This window comes from Corvus moneduloides, chromosome 20 (genome assembly GCF_009650955.1).
Source record: "Corvus moneduloides isolate bCorMon1 chromosome 20, bCorMon1.pri, whole genome shotgun sequence".
Taxonomy (NCBI): domain Eukaryota; kingdom Metazoa; phylum Chordata; class Aves; order Passeriformes; family Corvidae; genus Corvus; species Corvus moneduloides.
The window spans coordinates 1353380-1376811 of NC_045495.1; the positions used below are offsets into that span (position 1 = coordinate 1353380).

General features: G+C 47.9%; 1 protein-coding gene across 3 annotated transcripts; it reads right to left on the reverse strand.

Annotated features, from left to right (window-relative positions):
* Positions 1–1536: 1536 nt before the first annotated feature.
* Positions 1537–22983, reverse strand: TADA2A (transcriptional adaptor 2A). Of its 3 annotated transcripts, XM_032130188.1 has the most exons (16): positions 22926–22983; positions 21489–21732; positions 20637–20743; positions 19540–19599; positions 18881–18972; positions 18078–18235; positions 16608–16696; positions 15546–15618; positions 10319–10382; positions 8912–8955; positions 8297–8407; positions 6907–6978; positions 6158–6290; positions 5314–5357; positions 3039–3112; positions 1537–1722 (listed from the first exon to the last, which is right to left on the reverse strand). In XM_032130188.1, exons 2-16 carry the CDS (start codon positions 21511–21513, stop codon positions 1537–1539), a joined length of 1332 nt encoding a protein of 443 aa, XP_031986079.1. In that variant the 5' UTR covers positions 21514–21732; positions 22926–22983. The 3 variants fall into 3 exon arrangements, with proteins under 3 accessions (XP_031986079.1, XP_031986080.1, XP_031986081.1); XM_032130189.1 differs by lacking the exon at positions 22926–22983 and having other exon boundaries at positions 21489–21905; XM_032130190.1 differs by lacking the exons at positions 1537–1722; positions 3039–3112; positions 5314–5357; positions 6158–6290 and having other exon boundaries at positions 6908–6978; positions 8261–8407.
* Between the last annotated feature and the right edge of the window lie 449 nt (positions 22984–23432).

Here is a 23432-nt window from a genome sequence, read left to right on the forward strand (position 1 = left end):
GGAAAAACATTCCCAAGGTTTTACAGCTTACTGTGCCCTTTCCCTTGGCATTCCCAGTCTCAGTTTCTAGACTTTAATCTTCAACATGTAGTTTATTACTGCTGCTTTTCTTTAAATAGTAATAGTTTCTAGGAAATGCAGTCGCCGCATCCCTAGGGCCGCTGTTGGGCGTTTATCTCCTCTCTCGTGGTGAGGAGCTGATGGATATAGATCCAGGCAGCTGTGTGACCTTTACAGTCTCACTCGGAGTCCGGGGATGCGGATGTAAGATTGTTTCAAGTCATTTTGATTTTATTACAAACCAAAATACTTCACATTCAATGGCACCTCAGGTCCATAGGGTAATTACTCTTGGGGAACAAACAACACAAACCTCAACACCTTAGACAGGTATTGGTGCAGCTGTAGCTCAGCTTTTCCATGAGATCCCAAACTGGGGAGCATCCAACACCCCACCTGCTTTGGCTGTCAGGTTTCCTGTGGGACATTATTGCAGCATTACACCTTAGCAGGAAGCTGTCTGACAAACCATTTGCTGTGCAATAAACAAACAAGCTGCATCTGCAGAGAACCATCTTCATCATCCAACTGATTGCCAAATCCAAAAGTTTGGTGCTGAAGCTCATGGATCAGCTGATGTGATGGGGGCTGTGTTTGAGTAGTTACTTGTGGCACCTCCTCAGGCATGTCGCTGGCAACGCTGAGGGAATAAAACCCCACAAACAGGAACTTCATGCTCTCCACTCATTTTTTTGTGGGAGAAGATCAGGGTCCCGAGAAGCTTTTAATTCCTGTTCCCAAAAACTGCAGTGGCTGTAACATCCAGCCTTCCCAACAAGCAGAAGACTGAAACGGAGGGATTATATATAACTTGACAACCCCAAATCACGGGGGGAGCAGCTGAAGCTCCTTGGTTTTGGCAGAGCCCTCCTGCTGGGATATGGGCTAATACCACGTAAAAGTAACAACTGTTGAGGAGCTTCCCTGCCATGTCCTTTCCCATCCTTTATCACAATTAAGTTAAAAAGACTGGACCACTGCAAGCTCTATTTTTACACCCTCGGGCACATGCTGTCGCCTCTGAAAGCTGCTGCTGATTTAGGAAGGAACACAAGGAGGGAGGGAGTGCATTTCTATACCCTGTACTGCACAAAGTGTGACTCTGTCCTTATTCTGTGTCACCATCCGCATAAAAGTACCGTGATCCACTCTGTAGTCACAGGAGGTGTGAGGAATGAATGCCCATTCACGTTTAAGATGAGCTTATATGGCATGTGATCCTTCCCAGCGCTCCGAGGCAGCGCAATTCTGACAACAGCAGAGTCAAAAGGAACCCAGACAAATGTCAGCATTCATACAATTTAACAAAGCTCCCTACTTGTTTTTACAAAAAAAAAAAAAAAAAAGAAGCCCCAAAAGGTTTTAAACAAAAGGAAATGTCCTTCATTCAACACTGGTAAAATCTTTCAGCGCTGTCAAGGCGACTTCAAAGCCTCTCCACATCTGCCTGCTCCAGCCAAGCACTGCTGCCTGTCCTCAGGCCTTTGTGATGTACCCTTCTCTGATCAGGAAGTCATAGATTTTCCTGGTTTTGTTCACATCGATCTTGATGAGGGCTCGAGCCTGCGCCAGTCTCAGGCCTCCCTGTTTGTTGCATTCGTTCACTAAAGCAGCTTTATATTCCAAATAGGCTCCAGGGACCAGCCTCACCATCTGACAGAGCTGCAAGACAAAAGGTGAAGTTAATAAACACCAACACTTGTCATGTTCTTCCCTTCCCAGAGCCCTGCTGGGGGAGGAACATGGGGAATATTTTTCTGAGAACACTTCCAGTGTTTCTTTGCACAGGGGAGGCACACGGGAATGCCATGACGAGCTGTTTGGATCCACAGGTAGGGAGGGGAGGAGCCTGCTGGCTGCTGCATTCAAAAACATTCCTGATGGAAAAATAAAGGAGGAGGATGAAAGCAAGCCCTGGGCTCACAGGAGCACAGCTCTGAGTGTCCTGTGTGGGCGTTGCTCCTTCCAAAGCCCGGGAAGCACACATGCCAGACTTGGAAGCAGCAATTGGCCGGGAGCCAGGGAGGGCATCTGGCTGCTAATCCCCTGCAGACTCAGGCTCTAATACCTTCTACAAAAGCAGCTCTGCCGGCCCCCTCTGGAAGTCTGGCATGGAAGCTGTGCAGGGAAGGCATTCCATGCTTGGAAGTTTGGTGAGGAATGGCTTTCCACAGCTCCTGAGCTGTTTGGCTGCACAGCTCCTGTTCAGCTCCCAAATACCAGCTGCCTTCCAGGAGCACAGCCTTGCTCCCGCTGGAGAAACTGTCTGTCTCCTCCCTTTAATAAGGAAACGCTTCATGCTCATTCCTCACGGATAGGAAATTGCAGAATTCCTCAGACCTCAGACTTTCTGTCTCAGCTGACCAGGAAATCAGATTCCACACACACACACACTGATGCCCTGCCACCATTATTCCCGTGCCGAATGGAGCCAGAAATGCCAGTTCCACACGGAGCTGTGAGCTGATTCCCAATGCTGCCAGCTCCAGCCAAGGGAAACACACAGGGAGAGGGGAGGCTGAGATACAGCTGTGCTTCATGGGCACTGCAACCTGCCTTGGGCAGTCTAAGGACACATTAGGACTTCTATTAAAAAATAATAATCTCTTATTTCAATAGCTCTCCACTGAGTTAGAAGACAGGCCTGCACTGGGCTGAAAAACAACCAGTGTTCATTAAGAAAAATTAACCCCTCTGCTCAGGCCAGCCTCACAATGCAGGCAGGGAGTTGGATGTTGTAACAGCACCAAAGAACACCCTGGTGCTCTGCTCCTTTCTCTGCTAAATCAGCCAGTTTGTGATGTATGTGTAGCACGGGAAATTAAGAAGCCAACTGGAAAACCTGAATGATTTCTGTGAGAAAGGAAGAGGAGTCAGGGCCTGTAACTGAGGTGATATTCACAGCTCCCCAGACATGGTGTGGGCAGCCCTGCACTGTGGAGACAGTTACAGAGATGGTCTTTGCATGCTTTCCTCACCTCCTTCTCCTTCTCGTTGAGTTTCTCTGTGCCTGGCAGGCCTGTGAGGTTCAGTGGTGGGGCACTCCGTCTGCCTGTGGGACGAGAAAGGAAACGCTGGAGAATCGGAGCCCTTTGGAGGTGGCTGCTCCTGGGGTGTGTTAGGGAGGCAATTCAACCCAGTCTGAGCCAAGTGTTTACAGATAGGGTTATTTAGGGCTTAGCACAAGGCTCTGCTGATGTGACAAAAGGTTTGGTTTTGCAATTTTAAACTCTGTGAATGTTTCGTGAGACTGGTGAGCTGATGGTTTTTGGGAGGAACTGCAAGACAAAAGCTTTGTGTCAGACTGGCACCGGGCATGGCTCAGCTGGGCTGAGCCTCCTGACTATCCCAGCTCCAGGGAGGGTGTGCCAGGTGTGCTGAAAGCAGCACCTTGTAAGGATGCTGAGACTATTTATTGGTGTGATTAAGCAGCCGATTTCTCTCTGGCATTACTGAAAACTTCATGAGGCAGAGTTTTCTTCAAATGCCTTTCAATGTGATGCAGGTATTGCAAGGCAGGTACAGTTGGGGGATTTATTTTTCGTCTGTTATGATAAACAGTTCTGAAAGGAGTATTTATCACAGGGTCATCTGATATTTCTCACTTTTACTATTGTTTGTAACTTTACCTGGCACAGCCTAAACTTTCTCAAGGGCTTGCAGGTTTGGCTTTTTCTTCTAATAGTATTTTTTATGTAACTTGCAGAGCTCAGGACAAAGTTTGGGTTGTTTATTCCCATTGGAACAGTCTCCCACCCCTGCACTATGGGTTGCATATTTAGCATTGTCAGAGAGAGGTCTCTATCCCAGGATAACTTCCCAAATTTGGCAAAGTGATGAGACCTTGGGAAATGTGCCATTGTGTCTTCCCAAGGACTGCTGGCAGCTGCTCCAGACCCTGCCCTGCCCAGGTCCTGCCCCTGGCACTGGGAAGTCTCTCTGTCTCCTGGGCATCTGCAGGAACAGACGGGATCTGGCTGGGTGTGAGGAGCCTGAGCAGAGAGAGCTGAGGGACTGGAGAGGAGCTGGAGTGTGAGTCTGTGGGAGGTGTAAAGGAAGTTATTTCCCAGCACTGCTCCCTCTTCCTATGGCACGGGGCAACGGTGCCAGGATGAGACATGACAGAATTCGGTTTTACTCTTTTATAAACCCAAAAAATACCACACGCATGCAAACTACATTAAAGAAAACATTAAGGCTGCAAAGTCAAGAGCTTAGAATCTAGAAGTGAAGCATTAATTTGCCCTCTTGTATATTCAGAATGATGCAGCCTTTAATTAGAGCCACGTGGCAGCTCTTCCCCAGCATCCCGCCGTTCCCTGGGCAGGATGTTTGCCTAATTAGCAGCTCTATGGTATTTTGTTTGGGTTTTGTTCCACATGTGATGCTGCTTGTAAACACTGTGTGCTGTCACAGCTCCACAGGCAACACAATCCCTGTGCTCCCAGGCTCTTCCCCTTCATGGGACACTGGATCCTTGACAAAAAAGGAAGTTCATCCCTCATTCCAGACCGTCAGCTGGAGGACACTGTCCTCCCTTCACAGACTCTGAAGCCCTGAGATACACAAAGCTGTTTTTTCTGCAAAATACCAGATCTTAGCAATCGCCAAATAGGTTTAGAACAGTCTGTAGTGCTCTGACTCACTGCTTGGTATTCTGACCCAAATTTCCAAGGCTCCTGGAAGAAATGAGGAAGAACATATAGACCCAGTGTCCACCTCTGAGATGTTTAATTCAAGTGGTTTAACAGCATCCACATAAAAACTGGCTGTAGGGACAGAGCCAAAGCCAGTTTTCCCTGGCAACATTTAACAACCTTGTAATAAAACTTTATCCCAGTCTCAGTCACCCCATGACCTCAACAAATGGGATGGGAATTATTTAAGTCCTGTTTATGAGGACCTTGACTGACCCCTGAATCTGTCCTTACTGGGCACTGAAAGAAGATGGGGTCCTCCTGGTGGAGAAACCCCTAATTTGTGCTTACAGAATGTGAAAATTCTTTTGTTTCCTGCCTTGCTAATGTAGCTTTAGGATGGGTTTTGACCTCTAGTCAGAAAAATACAGAAATTCATCAGAAAGTCCTGCAGGATATGTGAGTGGAATGACTTGCAGATTGCTGTAATGTTGACTTAAGCAGTGCTTAACTGTGAGGCTTGAGGACTGACACTTTGGCACACAAGAAAGAGAGTCAGAAAAAGGCTGTCAGACAGACATTACTGGGTTTTTAGCAGACATCATCTAACACTTACCTGTAGTTGAAGGAACGGGTACCGTGGGAGTCAGGCCAGAATCACTGAAAAGAAAGGAAATTTTCAAATTGCCTTCGTGTTTTTTGAGAATAACTGCATGTGTTGGCCCTGAAAGTGCTTCTTCCACAACTTGTAATAATTACACAATTCAACTTGCATAACCCAAACCCTGACTAGGAGTCAACAGGATTTATAAATATTTAGTGTTCCCACATTGAAGAGTATGTCTGAAACCTGTTAAAAAACCCAACGAGGAAATGTGGAGGGGATCACAATTAAAAATACAGTGGAGACTGAGGGGGGAAATTCCAAGCCATGTCCTGCATACAGGATGCACTTCCTTTATGCTGCTCCTTAAATCCAAGAGCTCAATGCAGGGTGATGACACATTAATAATGCTGCTACATCTAAAATCATCTGAAATATTTCAGGTGTCAGCTGTGCCCTCATTAATATCCATAAAGGGCTCATTTCCCTCCGTGACTTTATGAACAGCAGTTCAGTTCCTGAAATATAAAACCGAGGGGTTTGAGTCCCTTCCTTTGCCTGCACTCAACAAGCACTATTGCTGTCACCCACTTTTCTGCCCTTCGAATTTTGCAGGCTGTTCCTACTTTAATAAATTGGGAATGAATTTGTTACTATCAGGCAGGAAAATGTGTTTGATGCAAACCAAACCACAGAATCCCAGGAAGGTTTGGGTTGGAAGGGACCTTGAGGCTCGTCGCATCCCATGGGCAGGAACACCTTCCACTGGAGCAGGTTGCCCCAAACCCCATCCAAGCTGGCCATGGGCATTCCCAGGATGGCTCAGGTTCCCTGGACACCCTGTGGCAGTGCTTACATGTCTGCCTGGCGGCTGAGCCACTGCTGGCAGGCGCTGCTGTCCTGGATGTACTGCAGCACCTCCGAGAGCATCGTGCGCTTCAGCCGCTCCTCGTCCCGGCTCTTCTTCAGGTGGTCATAGGTCCGGGCACCTGTGGCACACACACACCCTGCCCTCACCACCTGCCTCACCCAGAAAGTCCAGACTGGCTTTTCCCTGCTTCAGGAAATATTGGGAAGTTCTCTATTTCTGGCCCAACCGCTGCTGTTCTCCCTCGTGATGACTACTTGGCACCAGAAGGGATTAGATTCCACCCTGCACCCTTCCCCCTGTTAATTTCAGGCCAAAAACAAACAAAAAAAGGCTTCCATGATCTAATTCCAGGATAAAACAGGACATTTCATTGATGTGGAGGTCTTAGGCCTCTCTCCAGATATCACATGTGTCAACAGCCAGGGGAAGTGTCCCGAGATGAAGCCCTGAGACCACTGTGCCCTGACAGAAATATTTTTTAATGAAGCTTTTGCAAAGTGGTGCCCAGAGCAGAGCTGTGTTAGACACTGTGATCTCCAAGCTGATGGCTCAAATCAGCTGTGAACCAGCCCAGCTGGACTGTGCATCATTGCTGAAGCCTTACTCAGTTCCAGACCAGGCAAACGCCTCTCAGAACTAAGTGTCTTTTTATTCAACACATCCTGAATGTTGTAAAATCATCCTTCCCTTCCTTGATGGATGGGAATGGAATGAATAATGCATCAGGTACTTACTGCAGAAATTGGTGATTCCTGCTGCTCTGTATTCCTGGAGTCTCTTTATTTCCCTGCGCAGCTCAAATTCCACTGTTGGACCCCAGCAGTTGGCAGGAGGGAAAACCAAAGAGCAAAAGTGGGTCAGTGGGGTGGACTGGGAATGTGGCTCTTTGCTATTTGCCTGCACAGGTCAGCTCTGAACACACAAACCACAGCCAGGGTTAACCTCCCTCCACAAGATCTCAGACTCCCTGTGCTCCAATGCTCCTCAGACACAGATTTCAGCTGGTTTCCAGCCTTTGTGTGCTCAGAAAATGCATTTTCTCTTCATGCTTTGATAGTCCTTTTGCCATACCCTGGACAAGGCAAGTAACAATAATGTGGGATTTCTGGAAGGCATTTCAATAGATTTGAGGAACTACTCCAGCCAGGCACCTTAGAAATCTAATATTCTCTTGGAACTACGATTTTCCTAACTGGACCTTCCAAAATTTCTCTTTGCAGACAATTCTTTTCCTGCAGTCAGTAAGATGAAATTGTTAAATGTTTCTTTTGCTCAGAGATATTTCCTGTCTGTTGCTTTCATCATCTGCCTCCCAGCACTGCTCAGTTTTACAGGGAGCAAGTTTCCTTGTGAATTTATTTCCTGCTGCTGCTCAGGAGATCTGTGTAGTGCCTTGTACCTGACTGCCAGGTTCACCTGAGGATCTGCTGCCACTGCAACAACAAAACCAGGTTCCAGGAGCAGCACTCCCATGCAGGACTCATGCTTTTGTAGGATCATGCTTTTGGTATTTCATACAGGGTGTCCTGAAAACATGGGCACAACTGTGTAAATGCTCTGTTCTTTCTAATGAGCAACAGTTCTCCCAGTTTAAGTCACAGAATGAAGCAGGATGTGGTGACTCGGACTGGAATCTGCCTAAATGCAGGTTATGGGATGATTCAGGGATGGAACAATGCCTCTCCCCTAAGGTAAGGACATAATGACCACTGCACTATGTAATTATGTGACATACAATAGTTTAACGTGTGTCTTTCAAAGAATTCAGTTTGCTGCCAGCTCCCAATCTCTCCACACAGCCATAATATAGGGATTTTATTCTTCCCCTGATACAGAGTCCCAGTAAATAAACAGTGGTCTTTAGATAAAAAAATATTACCTCCAACACGTGACCAGAATGTTCAGTCAACTGCAAACTCAAACAAAGAGCTCGGACACAGTTTAGTGGAAAAAACCCACTCGCTGCCCGTTCAGTGTATCAAACCACAAATGTATTTGTTTTCCTGAGGTAGTTAGATGGGGGAGGAGGAGAAAAACCACCTCCTGCCCTCCAGGAGAGGGATATATTTAGGGAACAGATGATGCAACCCGTCCCCATGGGCTACAGAGCCCTGCCGGACTCACGCGCGTGACTCTCGATGAACTTGTCGTGCTCCACGGGCCCCAGGATCCGGGCAAACCTTCTCATGGTCTCGTACAGGTCCTGCACCTCCTTGGGGTAGCGCCTTTCCAGAACTACAGGGGAAGAAGTACCACATGTTACCCCTCCTGCTGCCACCCCTGTGGGGGATGACGGGAGCACCGGCCTCGGCACTGCCTAAAAATCCACATTTGGTCATTCTCGGCCATTTTGGTGTCACAACTACAGATTGCTTAGTAAAAAGCAACCAAAGTTACAGCCCTTAAAATCCTTAAAGCATGAGGGGTGATATTTCAATGTTGTCTGGTCATTTCTCACAAGAGTGAGGTGCACCTTAAAGGCCTGGATTTCACCTTCCCCCTTTCCCCCACTCAGCAGAGCCCAACATGCTTCTGAAGGGCAACTTTGAGGCAATAACCAAAACACTGAGCTGGGAGTAGTTAGAACCAGACAGCTGGAGAGAGTTGGGGCAGGAAATCTGCTGGAATTTAGAACATCTGAATATGTTCCAGTATGAACAAACCACACTGGTGACCTGGAAATGGTGAATGTGTGAAGTTCTGCCACTTTGAAGGGAAGCAGTTACACCTGATACTCACTCTGAAATTTTCTGAGGTTGATCAGGCCATGATCTCTTATAATTCTGGAAATGAAAGAAAATTATATTAATACAGGCCATTCATTACTCCTGCATTGCCTCACAAACACAAAGGCTTCAGAAGAAACTTTGATTTAGACCATCAGAGGGGTCTAAAACTAAACATGAATGAAATTTCCATAAGCCCTGGGCTGGCTGGAATGGAAACATAATGCAGTATGCCTTTAATCAAGGTAAATTTTGGACAGTGGTGTGCATTAGCCCTGAGCACAAAGGGAGCTGCAATCCCTTTAAAGGTTGGAAATTGCTTCTTTAGGCATAGATTTCACATCTACAGCACCTTATAACTTGTCCTTCCAAAATCAGAGGTAATGAATGTCTCATGAACATGATTTCCAGCTTCGGACAGACACAAACATCCCTCTGCTAAAGCACAGGGTAGGGCTGGACTGTAAATGCCACCACTGGGAACAGGGGAAAGGCATTTTTCCATGGCAGCTTGGATTTTAAAGAGATGATGGAGGCAACTCTGGGTTTGAACTGCTCCTGACGGGACCAGGGGAAGGAGCAGAGGGAAAAGCAGGTGCCTGATAAACACCTTTGTCACCAGTCTGAGCAGTACCACGTGCTCATTGCTCTGTGGTGACTCCACTTTGGCAAATAAGATACCACAGAGCTGGGCTGTCAAGGTCAGGTCAGGACTTGCTCTATAAAATCCATTTCATTTCCTTTGGTGTGTACAAAACCCCTCCTGTCCTGTGCAGAGTCACCTTTCTGAGAGTGACATCAGCATTTTTGTGTCATTCTCCAGATTTTTGTCCCATCCTGCTGTAGAAACTTCACAAAACCTGATGCTGATGTAACCACAAGGGTTATGAAGAGCCCTGCAGTACTCTCCTTTAGTATGACAAGATTGATCATCATGGAAATCACACCAAATAAATACTTTTTATTTATGGATTATAAAGGACCAGGTCAATCCTTCCTGTCATTCAGCAGAACTGTGTAGTTTTATGAGAAGGACTGGAGCAGCTCCACTTCAAATCACTAATTCTTCCAGGGAGTAATCCAGCAAGATATAATTTAAAATATTGAACAAAGTATTTCAAAGTTATAATAAAACTTAATTTAATTAATAGATTGAGTCATTCTAGAACACTGTCAAATGAGCTGAATAAAATATTCAACCCCACGTCAGCAATAGAGTTATCCTCAGTGTGGAAACCTAACTTAGGGACCACTAGGAATTAAAAATAATGATGCAAATATTTCTGGGGAAAAAGTGGGAGTCCAGCAATCAGTCACAGTCTGGCAGGATTTTTTTTCTGTGAAGTAGGAAATTAATGATGTGTAATCCATCAGCGTTGCACAGGGAAGGAAAGAACACAGTTACTGCTTCACAACTCACTTTTTTCGTCTCTGTCTTTCCTTTAACCTGGAATGGTAGATATCTACAACTGCAATCTTCAGAGCTGCAAAACAAAAAGGTTAAAGAATTCATAAGCAATCACTGCAGGAGGCTGAATGTCAAGCTTTTATGTTCACGTTAGGCTGGAATGGTCACTGCTTTGCTGGTTTAAAAATCCTGAGGTAATTTTACAGGGGCATCAACCCATTAGAGGCAAACCTGCAGTGCTTCCTACCTGGGGAAGGTTTCTTTTGCTTACTCCTGCCAAATTCATCACTGTAAATACACTCATGTAAACATGAACCCGGGCAGATCCTGAGAACTCCTTTCCTCTTCCTTCTTGGACTGTTTTGCTATCAGCACTTATTTGTTCCTTCATACCTGCAATTGCCAAGCATTCCTTCTCCTGAAAAAGGATTTAAGGATCTGAGGTACCATCTTTGGGCAAAGGCTTCTTTGCACAGAACAAGGAACTCCAAGAACCAGGCACAGTTCTGAACTGTGAGGATTCAAAGTAGCCTTTGCTACAGTTCTTAAAAACATCTGGAAGATTCCAGCTTGTTAACTTCCAAACTTATCTGTCTGCCAGGAGAACAAAGAATAGTTCAGGACAGTGTGAAGAAGCCCAGAAAAAAGCCATGCTCATTAGAAATCACATCCTTCCCAAAATCAAACCTGTCTGCAGCCTGGCTGAGCCACTCACGGAGCCTGCAGCTCCCCTCTCCTGCAGCCATTAGCTTAATGAACTTTTTTTGGGGCAAATTCGTGAAAGACAAGATAAAGAGACACCTATTGCCTTCCCTTCCCTCACTCTGTTAGGTAACACACAAATTCTAGGCCATTAAATGAGTGTAGAGGTGGCTGGTGTAGTGGTTTTTTTGACTTTACATTAATCATTTCCATGTGCTCTCGGAAGGAAGAGGCTCAAGGCTTGGCAGTGGTTTAGAGGCTGTGACACAACAACCAGCCCTTGCAAATAGGGGAACTGGGATGACCCAAGGGGGACAGAACCCAGGATCCATTTCTCTCTGTAGTTACACAAAAAGAGCAAAACTGATAGTGGCAGCTTATTGATTGCACTCTCGCATAAATAATTAATAATGCAATTAAGAAGTGTGGTTATGTGTCTATTTTAAATATGCATGTAGGTGTAAACACCAGGAAGCCCCCAGCCTCTGGGAAATTCATCCCTGCATCCCTCTGGGTAATCAAATTTCATACAAACAGGGACAGCTGAACCCAAAGGCTGTGGGGATTTGCTCAGGAGCTTGATCCCAAGCAAAAAACCCTTCAGTTTGTCCCAAATTGATTTGATGTTAATCTAAGAGTAAAGGATTCTGTATGAGATAGGAGGGATGCTGCAATATTCCTACTTATTTTTCCAAATTTCTTGCATTTTCCACATCATTGTGTATTTTCATAGCGAGGTATGTAAGTTTCCTAATTTAAGAACAAGCAGAGATAGCAAATTCTCCTTCGTGCTAAAATGTGGGGACAAGAAATTGGGAATGCAGCAAGTTAAACATGAATGAAATCCATTAGGAAGGGCTGGAATTGGTGCCAATTTATGGAAAATATTTTTGTAGTTTTGAAACCCTCTGCAAGCTCAGCCAACTTGTTATTTTCTGGGGTTTGTGTGGGCAGAACTTAATAAGTACATGCAGAAACTGCACTGGAGAACCTCTATAAATATCACAAGTAATTATGCACCTCTAACCATCGAGTTTTGATGCTTTCACCTGAGTGCACATTATTCTAAAGAAATGATGATCAGCTGGGAAGAGGAAGGAACAAATGAAGGGAAAAAATGGAGCTTCTGCTTCCAGTGAAATTAGTATTTGCTGCCACATGCCCTTTTGGAGGGGCTTTTGTTTTTAATAGACATATTCACACAGGACCAGGCGATTACCAAATCTGGAATGCATGAATAACTCCGACTACTACACTGTTACACACTGCATGGAAATGAGAGAGGAGATGCTGGGGGAATGAGAATGATTCCTCCAGCTTTCCCCCATGGATTCTAGCGGGGAGGCAGCTGTTTGTCCTGGGAATGTGAGATAATCCAAGCTGACACCGTGCTCAGGGTGTCCATTCTGGGCACTGATAAGGCTCCTTGCCATGCTCGGTGCAGCTCTGAAGGACCCACTGATAGGCAGCAATTCAAGGCTCCTTCCTCCATTCCAAAAAAAAACCAAACCCAAATATTTTGGTTTCTCCAGAGTGTGTCCAAAACAGTTTCTTTGCTTTTCATTCCTCTTCAGCCTCATTTGGCCTGCAGGAAACTTTGTTGAACGCTAATGAGTGAGAGCTTTGTTTCATGGGAGCGAACCTGCCTTGGCAGGCGAGGCCCAGATAATGGGAAGAATGCAAACTAATCCCAGTAAACAGCCTGTGTGACCAGTGTGTGCTGGGCTTGGGACAAACTGAAGGGCTGCAGTCCAAATTCACCCTCCCTGGAGGACAGCAGGACCCATGGCAAACAGTTATCTGCCTTTGGAGCATGGCAGGAGCGTCCACAGGAGAATAAACACCATGTTCTGTCCAGAAGGACACTGACTGCCTTGCAGCTTAAAATCAAATTTCCCTGCCAGTTGCAGCCTATTTCCACTCACTTCTAAATCTGTGGTTTCAGCAATTACTTTGCAGTGTTAGAAGTGAAAATCATTTACATGAGAAGGGGGGGAAAAAAGCTGGGAAAAAGATAAATTACCAACGTTCTAATTCAGCCTGATGAAAACTTGTAGTTCATTAAATATTCAAGCACTGTGGGCTGAATTAGGGTTGTAACTGGTTGGTGCTTTTGATCTGTCCATTATGTTTTTGTGTAACTGCAATATATATTTGCATGCCCTTACTGTACTGCCAGCACTGAACAAAAGAGAACAATTCCAGAATTTAATTGAAACATGAGAGATTTCATACAATTTTGGCCATCTTGCTAATACCAAGAAGTGACTGAGTGATGTCTGTGACCTCCTGTGGGGTGGGAAGAGCTGGTGAGGCAGCAGGTACAGGTTCTGTGCTCCTCATAAAAGCTGCCTGGGAGCCTTTCCACCTTGCATTAAACAGCATTTTCTTGTGGGAATACCAGTAACTTGTTTAGAGTAACGCAGGGAATCTAACAGGGAAAATATATGAGATAAATCTATAAAGATATATTTCATAGAAAAGATATAACAAATCAGAAAACAGATCTAGATCTAGCTCAGATCTAGAACTTCTTAAAAAATAATTTTTACAAAATACTACGGAAAGCAGTGTGGGAGAAAGGGAACAAGGGGGAATTCCACTCCAATGGAAGCACAAATATTCCTGTGGGATGTGCAGCCTCGGCACTGCAGCACTGATCTGTGACTGGTGCACCAAGAGAAGGAAAGAGAGACCACAGGAACTGTACTGGCTGGGGTGTTCCCTGGGCCCAGCCTGAGTGACTTGCAGAAAGCAGTAGGAAAGTAGTTTTCAAAAATGAATCTTGAACCCAGTGAGGTTTAATGTGTGGCAGGAAAACAAATGGAGGATTTTTTCCCCAACCTGAGCCTTAATCTCTGCTGCGAGGCCCCGTTTGGGTTTCTCTGGGCTATAAAATGTGTTAAACCCCTGTGTTACATCTTCACACCCAGGTTGCCTCACAACCCTCTCTGCCCGTCAGCTACAAAGTACAAAGGCTCCTTAAACCACCCCTGCTCTCAGAGCCACGTGTTGAGCCATTTTCTGCACCATGGGCTCCTACAATTGGGTTGCAAAATTCTCTCAAGCAAAGCCGGCAGCTGAGCCCTTTAAAACTGCAGGACAGGGAGGATGTGGCTCCTTCCTTTTTTTGTGTTAAATCACAGAAGGGAAAGATCTCATTCCAAATTTTCTAGCAAAGAATTCTTTCTCTCCCTGAGATGCCTCATGTGAAAGGGAAACAGCTGGCTGGACCCTGGGACTTCATTTTTGCGAGGCTTTCTCTCTCACGTGGGCAGATCTGGGACAGCTGTGGGAAGGCAGATGCCAGAGTTCCTGGGCTAAGAGATCCAAAATGCAGCTGGTCACGCTCCACAACCTCTGCCAAACAGTTTGCACAGAGCAAATGCCTGACATCCCTTCCCAAACACTGAAGACAACTGAAGGATGGACTAGGGAACATCCAATGAAATTATCAGGCAAAAGATTGGACAGACGGGGGGGAAGTATTTTTTCACACAACACATAATTAAATTGTGAACTCCTAATTCGATTGTGGAAGTCCCTGTTGCAGGATGTGCAGGAGGACAAGCAGCTCCAGCTCCAGCAGGAGTTAGCAGAGCTCCTGGAGGATGGGCCCCTGGCAGAAGAGACCTCAAATGGCTGAACTGTGCCTGGGAGGAAGGCAGGTGTGAGGGGAGTGCTGCAAAACCCGATGGATTGAACACGAATCTATCAATTAATGTGCACAAATAGGAGATTATTTTGCTTTTCCAGTTCACCAGGAGCCAGAATAGGACAAAACAGCAGAGAGCTGGCACACGGAATCCCTGCCATGGCCTCAAGCCAGTCCCCCTCTCAATAAATGCTGAAAGGGGAGAGACTGACATACGACTCTCATAACCTTCCTGAGCCAGGGGAGTTTGCATTCCTAAAGCTCCTGCGTACACTGCTCAACTTCAAACTGGTGTTTTTTAACTTTGCCAAGACTGTAACAGGATTTGTCTGTCTCCAAGGGATGCAAAGGCTTTAGCTCAGAACTGCCTGACACAGATGGCAGAATTCTGAGGCATAAACACAGGACTTTTAAACCCTGTGTGTACTTACAAATGTGGGGAAAAGCAGGATCTTTTCCTCTCTATGGATTAAAATGTCACTTTAGTAATTCCTGTTATTTCATATTATTAAGGCAGCCACGTTCACAGAAACTCAGAGCAGGAACTGGGCTCATACAATCATCTTCTTCACATTAAAAAGGAAGTTGTCACACACAGGTGATGCTACTCTAACTCAGGGCACGTTGAACACATGAAAAATCACACAGCTTCAAGAGTCCAACACTTTTAATGTGTCTCATATAGTCTTAAACTCCACACCTCCTTGCTGCCTGCATTAATACCTACGCTGATACATTTAATACATTAAAACCCCAAACATTAAACCCCATACATTAGAAGTGTATGTTCACTTTCAAAGCATGTGGAGAAAGAGACCCAGTGAAAAGCTGCACAGGCATCTGAAACAGTTTCGAGCCTGGGTACAGAAATGTGGCACTTACCATGCAAAATGTCTGAATCATCTTCTACAAAATCAATATCTCTCAAATCCCACTCAGCATAGTTGTCAAACTCCTGTTCAGAGGTGATTAATACATTGTCACTAACTAGCACTAAAACATTGGCCTCTGGTTTCAGAACATGCAGAAGGACTGGGAGCAGAGATATTTACTCATACACAGGGTACAAGGTTCCATCCTTGGGCAACAAACCCCACAGGGGAGCTTTACCTGGGGAATGCGTCAAGGCACCCCCATGGCTGCAGCTGCAGCAGGATGTTGTGACAGGACAGTGGGAATTAATGAGGTAATGACTCCCTGACTGTGATGGAAATGAGTCACAGAATGTCCTGAGTTGGAAGGAACCCACAAGGACCACCAAGTCCAACCCCTGGCCCGGCTCAGGACACCCCCAAGCGTCCCCTCCATGTGCCTGAGAGCTGTGTCCAGGCACAGGGTGTGATTGTGGGGATGGCCCCGTGCTGACTCTGCTCAGAGGTACAAAAACGAGCCCGTGCATGGCTGAACTCATTCCTCCATGGACAGGAGCAGGAACTGGGGCCTTGGGCCCCCAGCCAAAAGCATGGAAAGCAATGCAGGTCTTCCAAGAGATGTCTGGAGCAGACCTGTGTGTGCTTCCCTCAGGCAGGTGACAGTGCTGGAGCTGATCCTTTGGCTGAGCATCCAATTCCCAGCACCCAGCCCGCTCAGCAGGGCCACCCCTGGCTGGACATCTGGTGGCAGCAGCACGTCCTGCAGCCTCTCTGCTGCCTCTCCCGGCTCTGCAGGCCACCAGCGCCACCTCTGTCACCAAACCCTTAATTAATCCAGAGGTTTAATCATGGAATATCTCAACTTGGAAGGGACCCGTAAGGGTCAGAGTCCAACTCCCTGCTCCTCGCAGGATAACCTTAAATTAAACCACAGGACTAAGAGCATCCCTCAGTCGTGTGGCCTCCTGTGATGTTTTTAAATGAAGAGCAAAGACAGGCAGGGGCAAACGGTGTGTGTGCTGAGCCTGCACCCAGCAGCAAATTTAAAGTATGGGAGGAGAGTCATTCTTACCTCAACGAAGTCAGCTCTGGCTGGCATGTACCCAGCCATGTCCCTGGAGAGCAAGGAATCAAAGGTGGGCCGTGGGGGATCATCAGCAGCTGAAAAAAACCAAAGGTTTTCACTTGTTGAGTAGGGCTTGGGATCTTCTTTTAAGGATCTGTAAATAAGTGTTTATTTTGCAGGAAAAGTGGGAATAATTAGGTGAAGAAAAATACCCTGATTGGGCTTTTATTCAGTGTTATAGGCAGAAAAGACAGAGTTCATCCAGAGAAAAATGCAGCAGTCTGAGATCTTCATAGTATTCTCAAGAGTCAAACACAAATTCAAGGTAATAAACAGGTAATAAAATGTAAACTTTACATTTTGGAGCTCAGCATCCCCCTCTAAACCTCTGCAGCTCCCTGGGGCTCAGTGTGCAGGTTCTTTTAGTTAATAGCAACAGGAGTGTTAAATCTGCCTTCTTCTGGGGGCCATTGACAGAGCTGCAATTAAAGCCAGAGAACTCCCAATTTTTACAGCTCTTCCCAGCTGAGGAGCTCGGTGTTTTACAGACAATAATAGTCTGAGGCTCACAATGCACTTGTGCAGGAGCTGAGTGTTGTGTGTCTCACGGCACAGATAAAGCAGGCTGAGGCACAGAGAGTTTGTCTTGGCCCAGGGCACATAAAAAAATCAGTAACAGCCAGGGACAGAACCAAAATTGCCCAGTTCCTGCTGTTTAGCTCTAACCACTTTACTGGGAAATGTAAAGCTCCAGACACCCAGCAACTGCCTCACCCAGAGAGGCTGGGGAGCTCTGGAATGAACAGTTGCCAGACTGGGGGAATGCTGAAGATGTGAAATGCAAGGAAAACTGAGAATTTGTTAACTTGCTGCAATTTAGCTCAGACTTTTTAACAGGCAGTTTTCAAGAGAGAGGTGTGAAATCAGCACATTTGAAAGGAGTGATTTTATGGCAAATTAAATTAGCAGTTAGGCCTGGGACACAGTGTGTACACAGTGGTGTGCACATGCTCAGAGGGAATGTTTAAAGGCAGAACAGGGCAGGGCAGGGGCTGGACAGGCTGAGAACCACACTGGAATCTACCGTGAGGGACACACATGAAGGAGCTTTGGGGTGGATTTTAATCCAGTGGGTACAAACATCCAGGTTCCTGCTGGGGTGATTTCTGTGTCCTCTGGCTATGCAGGAACTTCTGCTTTTGAGACCCTGCTGTTTGTGTCAGACCATGCTGCTCCCTGCCTTTTCCCATGGAACTGGCAGCCTCGTCTGTGTGATACACCCAGGAATTAATCCAGTGTGAAGAGAACCCTGCTCCTGACATTCTCCAAGCCAGTTATCAGAACAGGTTATCCCTTTGGGAATGAAAGCAAACAGCATCTGTGGTGCCTGTCCTTCCCAGAGCTGCTGATCCCAGCCTTGGCAGAGCAGGGACCTCACAGGGAAGCTCCCTGTGAGTGCAGGGCAGGGATACTCACACTGGAAAGGAATGGCAGTCTCGTTGTGCTGAGCCTCCTCTGCTTGCTTCAGGTTCAGCAGGGTGGATGCAAACAGGGGGTTGTTGATGAAGTGTTTCATGTAGTGCTTCTCACACTCCTCCTTGGACTTGGTGCACATCTGGTTGGCCACGTCCTGCCTGGAGTGGGGAGAGGGGGAGGCTTCATGTGAACAACACAGAAATGTTGGGGTTTTTTTTAATTTCTCCAGTGGGAAAAGGTAATTTTGGACAGGAGATTGGTTGTATTGTGTGCAGAGAACTGGCCTGTGATGGTGCCTGAACTCACACTCTCAGCACCAACACTCATACGTTTGATACGGTGCCAGGGAGCTCTTTTTGGGTGCCCATGAACAGTGCAATTCACTGTTTTCATATGGGAAACCCTCTGGCTGATGCAATGTACCACATCTTTAACAGCCTTGAAATCTACTGCTGTTATTTGAGAGCTTTTCACACATTTCACTGGCTCCAGGTAATGGTAAACTCTGTAACCAGTTTTCAGTCTTCCGACAGCAGTGTGCACCTAAGAACTCTCAGTTCTGCTTCTGTGAATTCTGGGGTTCTGTACTCTTAACACAACTGGTTTTAATAAAGAAGAAGACAGATAACTCATGAACACAGGATCTGACACCCCAGCTTTCCACTTTAGCTGCTAAATTAGTGTCTCACCCACAATAAGTCATTGAACAATGTGCACTGATGAATTCAACAGTGAGATCCAGGGAAAAGAGAGGAAAAACTGGCCATCACTGAATGAAATTGGCTGAGCCACTGAATCCTCACCAGTTCCCAAATCCACAGTCCATCACAGCTTCCAGGAGAGACATTTCCTCCTGAGCTGTCCAGTTGGGATCCAGGACAGGGAAATCGGATGTCTGGAGAAGAAAAAAGCAGAACAAACTGTGATCCTCTGTTCCAAGCCACCTCAGGAAGAGCAGAGAAGTTCTGAACCATGGGGCCACACAGGAGATAATTCTGGTACTTTTAAACTTTTACAAAACCTGATTGAATAATTATTGGATTCCTTAGGGCATCAGGGCATCAACCACAGCAAACACTGGTACATTTGTGTCTCCCAGCTGCTATTACACAATGTTATACTAGGAAACACAGTAAAAACTGCTGGAGACTTTAAGAATTATTAGTTTTGAGGAAGGAAAAACAAGCCTAGAGAAAGAGAAGTTGATTTACATGGTTAAAGAACTGTAAGTCTAGTGATAGCATTGTGCTCTCCAGGCACAAGAAAAAGATGCAGCTTTAAATGACTCCACTACTCCATCCTGTTCTGGGTGGATTTTTTTCTTTTTTTAGTAGTTTTAAACCTCTGAATCAAAGAATTGCATCACTCAACCTTTCAATGTAATATGAGTAAGCAAGGTCTCACTCCTGGGAAGCTGAGAGAGCCCAGGACTGAGTAGGTGTTATCCAAAAGGAATATTTACCATTATCTCGTAAGTATGATCACTTTGATGTTTCTTGTATTCAAATCCTCGGGTGAAACACTGCAGAACAAAAGATCAGAATTGTGTTACTTCTGCCCTGAAACGATTTTCACTGCTCCCTTTTTAAAGTTTTATTATCTGACCACGGGGTATCCAAAACTGACCACCTGATACATTAAATTTTTCTGATTTAATTTGAGCAAACCCATAAAATCATGTTAAATCTTTGTAGCTTGCTTGTCTTTTGCCCCAAGACATAACTCCTGGGAATCCAAAAATTTTTCGTTAAGTATTAAGGTGAAAAAAGTTTGGTGTTATAGCTTGAATAGCACCTTATATATAATAGCACCATATATAGTTTGATCCTTCCAGGAAGAGAACACATAGCATTTAGTAAGTATTGAACACAAAGTTTCCCTTTAATCCTGGCTCTCTGATTAAAAGCACCAGGTTTGCAGCTGTTTTTAACAGTTAAATTCCTGACTTTTAAAATACAGGTAAGTGAGCAAAAATACACCCAATATGCAAAATAGGGGTTTGTGTATTTTGTACAGAGCTGAGCACAAGGCTCAGCTCTTCTTTCACTCTTAGAGGTTACTGCCAATTTTTAGTCATAATAACACAAAGTTATTCACTTATTAACTACACCAGCAGTACTTTCTGTGGTTACCAGCTCACACACAGAATTTTTAAAGAACTGCATCTGGTCACAAACAATTACTGTCAATATTGCAGCTTCTCCTTTTCTATTTGGGAAGGGAAAAAATGCATGGGGGGTGTTTCTGGATGGGATTTTCTTTTCCATGCCACAAAGGATGACAGAAATGATACTGCCCCAGACATGCAGCAGCACGTTGGGTCACCCCAGGCTGAGTGAGGTGAGTGAGATGGTTTGGCTGCTGCACAAAGACCTCCTTCCCCTGCCCATGCCTCAATCCTTCACCCCCCAAACCCCCTTTGTCATTTCCCCATCCCTGAGCAAACAAGAGTGTTGGAGAGGGCGGTTATTAACGTGTTCCTGGACAGCCTGGCAGCAGGCAGGCCTTGGATGGCTCTCTCAGAGCAATGAAAGGCTCTGCCCTGCTGCTGGCACTCACCTGCAGGCACAGCAGGAAGGGAGGGGGCCCACACTCTGCACACTTCACGTAGGGCTCCGTCAGGTACGAGGAGCAGCCTCGGCACGGGGGCTTATCAAAGGGGTCATCTGGGAAAACAGGGAAATCTCCTGTGACACGAGCACAGCACTGCCTTGGCAGCCCCTAAATTCACCTGTGCCCAGCCCCAGCAGCTGATGGTGCTTGTGGGTCCAGCTCAGGATGTTCCATGATTCTATGGATTTTCAGTGAACTCAACCGTGCAACAAAATAAATAAGACTCTCAGGTTATAATGGCTCCAAACTCAAAGAAAACAGGGTTAGATGGGATATTGGGAAGAAATCCTTCCCTGTGAGGGTGCTGAGGCCCAGAGAAGCTGTGACTGCCCCTGGATCCCTGGCAGTGCCCAAGGCCAGGCTGGACATTGGGGCTGGAGCAGCCTGGGACAGTGGGAGGTGTCCCTGCCCATGGCAGGGGTGGCACTGGATGATCCTTCAGGCTCCTTCCCACCCAAACCACTCTGGGATTCCATGATTCTGATTTTTTCCAAGAAAATGGATTTGAACCAGCTCAATTATAAGTGGAGAGAAAGAAGACAAAACTCACACTGAATCATTTGTGTCCCCGTGCTCTTAAGAATTTGTACAAATAAGTGATTCTGTGGACCAAACCCTTTTGGCTTTCTGTCTCCCTCTCCCATGGCTGCTGATGGCTTTAAACAATGGCAAACCCTTCCCAAATGTCATGGAATCAGAGAACTGTTTGGGCTGGAAAAGCCCTCTAAGACCATTGAGCCCAGCCATCCAGGTTCTTCATGCCCAGATGTGGGGGCTGAATTGGCAGGTGGCACTTACTACCGAAGGAGGCCAGGCGCTCCATCCCTGCCCCGTGGTGCTGGTCCTGCTCCTTGGAGTAAAACTCGTCTGGCCTAAACACAGAGTGTGAGCCTTGTCCCAACCAGTGTATCCAAAAGGGAATTCCCTCCCTGCAGCTGCCTCTTCCGCAGGTGTGATCCTCCCAGGACGTCCTGAGGAGCAGGAAGCAGAAGGGCTGTCAGCAGCCTTCGGACCCCATTCCACACGGATCAGAGCCTGTTCTCTGGGTATGGGCAGAAATCAAACACAGAGATGTGGAGCGATGGGGATGCAATCCCAGAGTGAGGGTTTCTGTGGGGATGGACGCGCTGAGTGGAGAGTTATGAGCAGCTGTTGTGCAAGGAGGCGCTCTGCACCTCCCATTCCCCAAATCCCACTCTCCAATCCCCGCTCCCCAGTGCCCATTCCCCAAATCCCACTCTCCAATCCCCGCTCCCCAGTGCCCATTCCCCATTCCCCAAATCCCACTCTCCAATCCCCGCTCCCCAGTGCCCATTCCCCAAATCCCACTCTCCAATCCCCGCTCCCCAGTGCCCATTCCCCATTCCCCACATCCCACTCTCCAATCCCCGCTCCCCAGTGCCCATTCCCCAAATCCCACTCTCCAATCCCCGCTCCCCAGTGCCCAATGCCCATTCCCCAAATCCCACTCTCCAATCGCCGCTCCCCAGTGCCCATTCCCCGTTCCCCACATCCCACTCTCCAATCCCCGCTCCCCAGTGCCCATTCCCCCATTCCCCAAATCCCACTCTCCAATCCCCGCTCCCCAGTGCCCAATCCCCGTTCCCCACATCCCACTCTCCAATCCCCGCTCCCCAGTGCCCAATCCCACACCCCGCTCCCCACATCCCGGTTCCCATTCCCCAAATCCCACTCTCCAATCCCCGCTCCCCAGTGCCCAATCCCCGTTCCCCACATCCCACTCTCCAATCCCCGCTCCCCAGTGCCCAATCCCACACCCCGCTCCCCACATCCCGGTTCCCATTCCCCACATCCCACTCTCCAATCCCCGCTCCCCAGTGCCCAATCCCACACCCCGCTCCCCACATCCCGGTTCCCATTCCCCACATCCCACTCTCCAATCCCCGCTCCCCAGTGCCCAATCCCACACCCCGCTCCCCACATCCCGGTTCCCATTCCCAATCCCCCCGCAGCCCCGGCTGCCCCCTCTCCCCATCACCGCCAGGCGGCGCCACCGCCCCGCCCGGTCCCGCCCCCGCCGCGGCCCCGCCCCCGCCCGGCCCCGCCGCGGCCCGCGAGGCTCCGTGACCAGCGCGCGCTCCCGGCGCCGCGCTCCCCGCGCCCCCCCCCGCTGCCCGAGCACCGCTCTCCGCGCTGCACCCCGGCCCGGCCCGGCCCCGGTGCGGCCCGCTCGGGGCGGCGGGGGAAGCCGGGGCCGCCGGGGCCGCCTCTCACCTCGCTCGGGGCGGCGGGTCGGGCCCGCGCGCGCCCCGCCGTGCGCACGCGCCGGGGCGGGCGGGGCGCGGGCGCCCCCTGGTGGGCCCGGTACGCACCGCAGCGCCCGCCCCGCCCCTCGCGGGGCCCGAGGGCGCCGGGCCCGGCCGGGGGTCCCTGCGCGGTCCCCGGGGGTCCCACGGCGGCCGTGCCAGCCGGGTGTCCCTCGGCGAAGAGCCCTCGGCGGCCCCCGCGTCCCTCTGACCGCCCGGCAGCGCCCCGCGCTCCTTCCCACAGTCACCGGAGCGGCCCTCCCCCGGCTCCCGACGGTGTTCAGCCTCCGGGGTCATCCCTGCGGCTCCTGAGGTGGCAGAGGGATGATTTTCATGGGGAAAGGGCTTTCCAGTGCCGTCTCCAGCGGCCTCCCGTGGCACTGTGGATGGCCTTGTGCACCAGGTACGGGAGGAACGGGGATTGGAACGGAATATAACGAGAGAGAATCCCAGAGTGGTTTGGGTGGGAAGGAGC

Bases quoted from the DNA above. Each gene is read 5' to 3' on its own strand.
- TADA2A (XM_032130188.1), bottom strand. From the start codon at position 21,513: ATGGAGCGCCTGGCCTCCTTCGGTA. The intron at 18,236-18,880 runs GTGAGGATTCAG...TCCCCACTCCAG, and splicing joins GACTGTGGATTTGGGAACTG to GCAGGACGTGGCCAACCAGA. The intron at 1,723-3,038 runs GTGAGGAAAGCA...TTTGTCTTGCAG, and splicing joins TCAACGAGAAGGAGAAGGAG to CTCTGTCAGATGGTGAGGCT.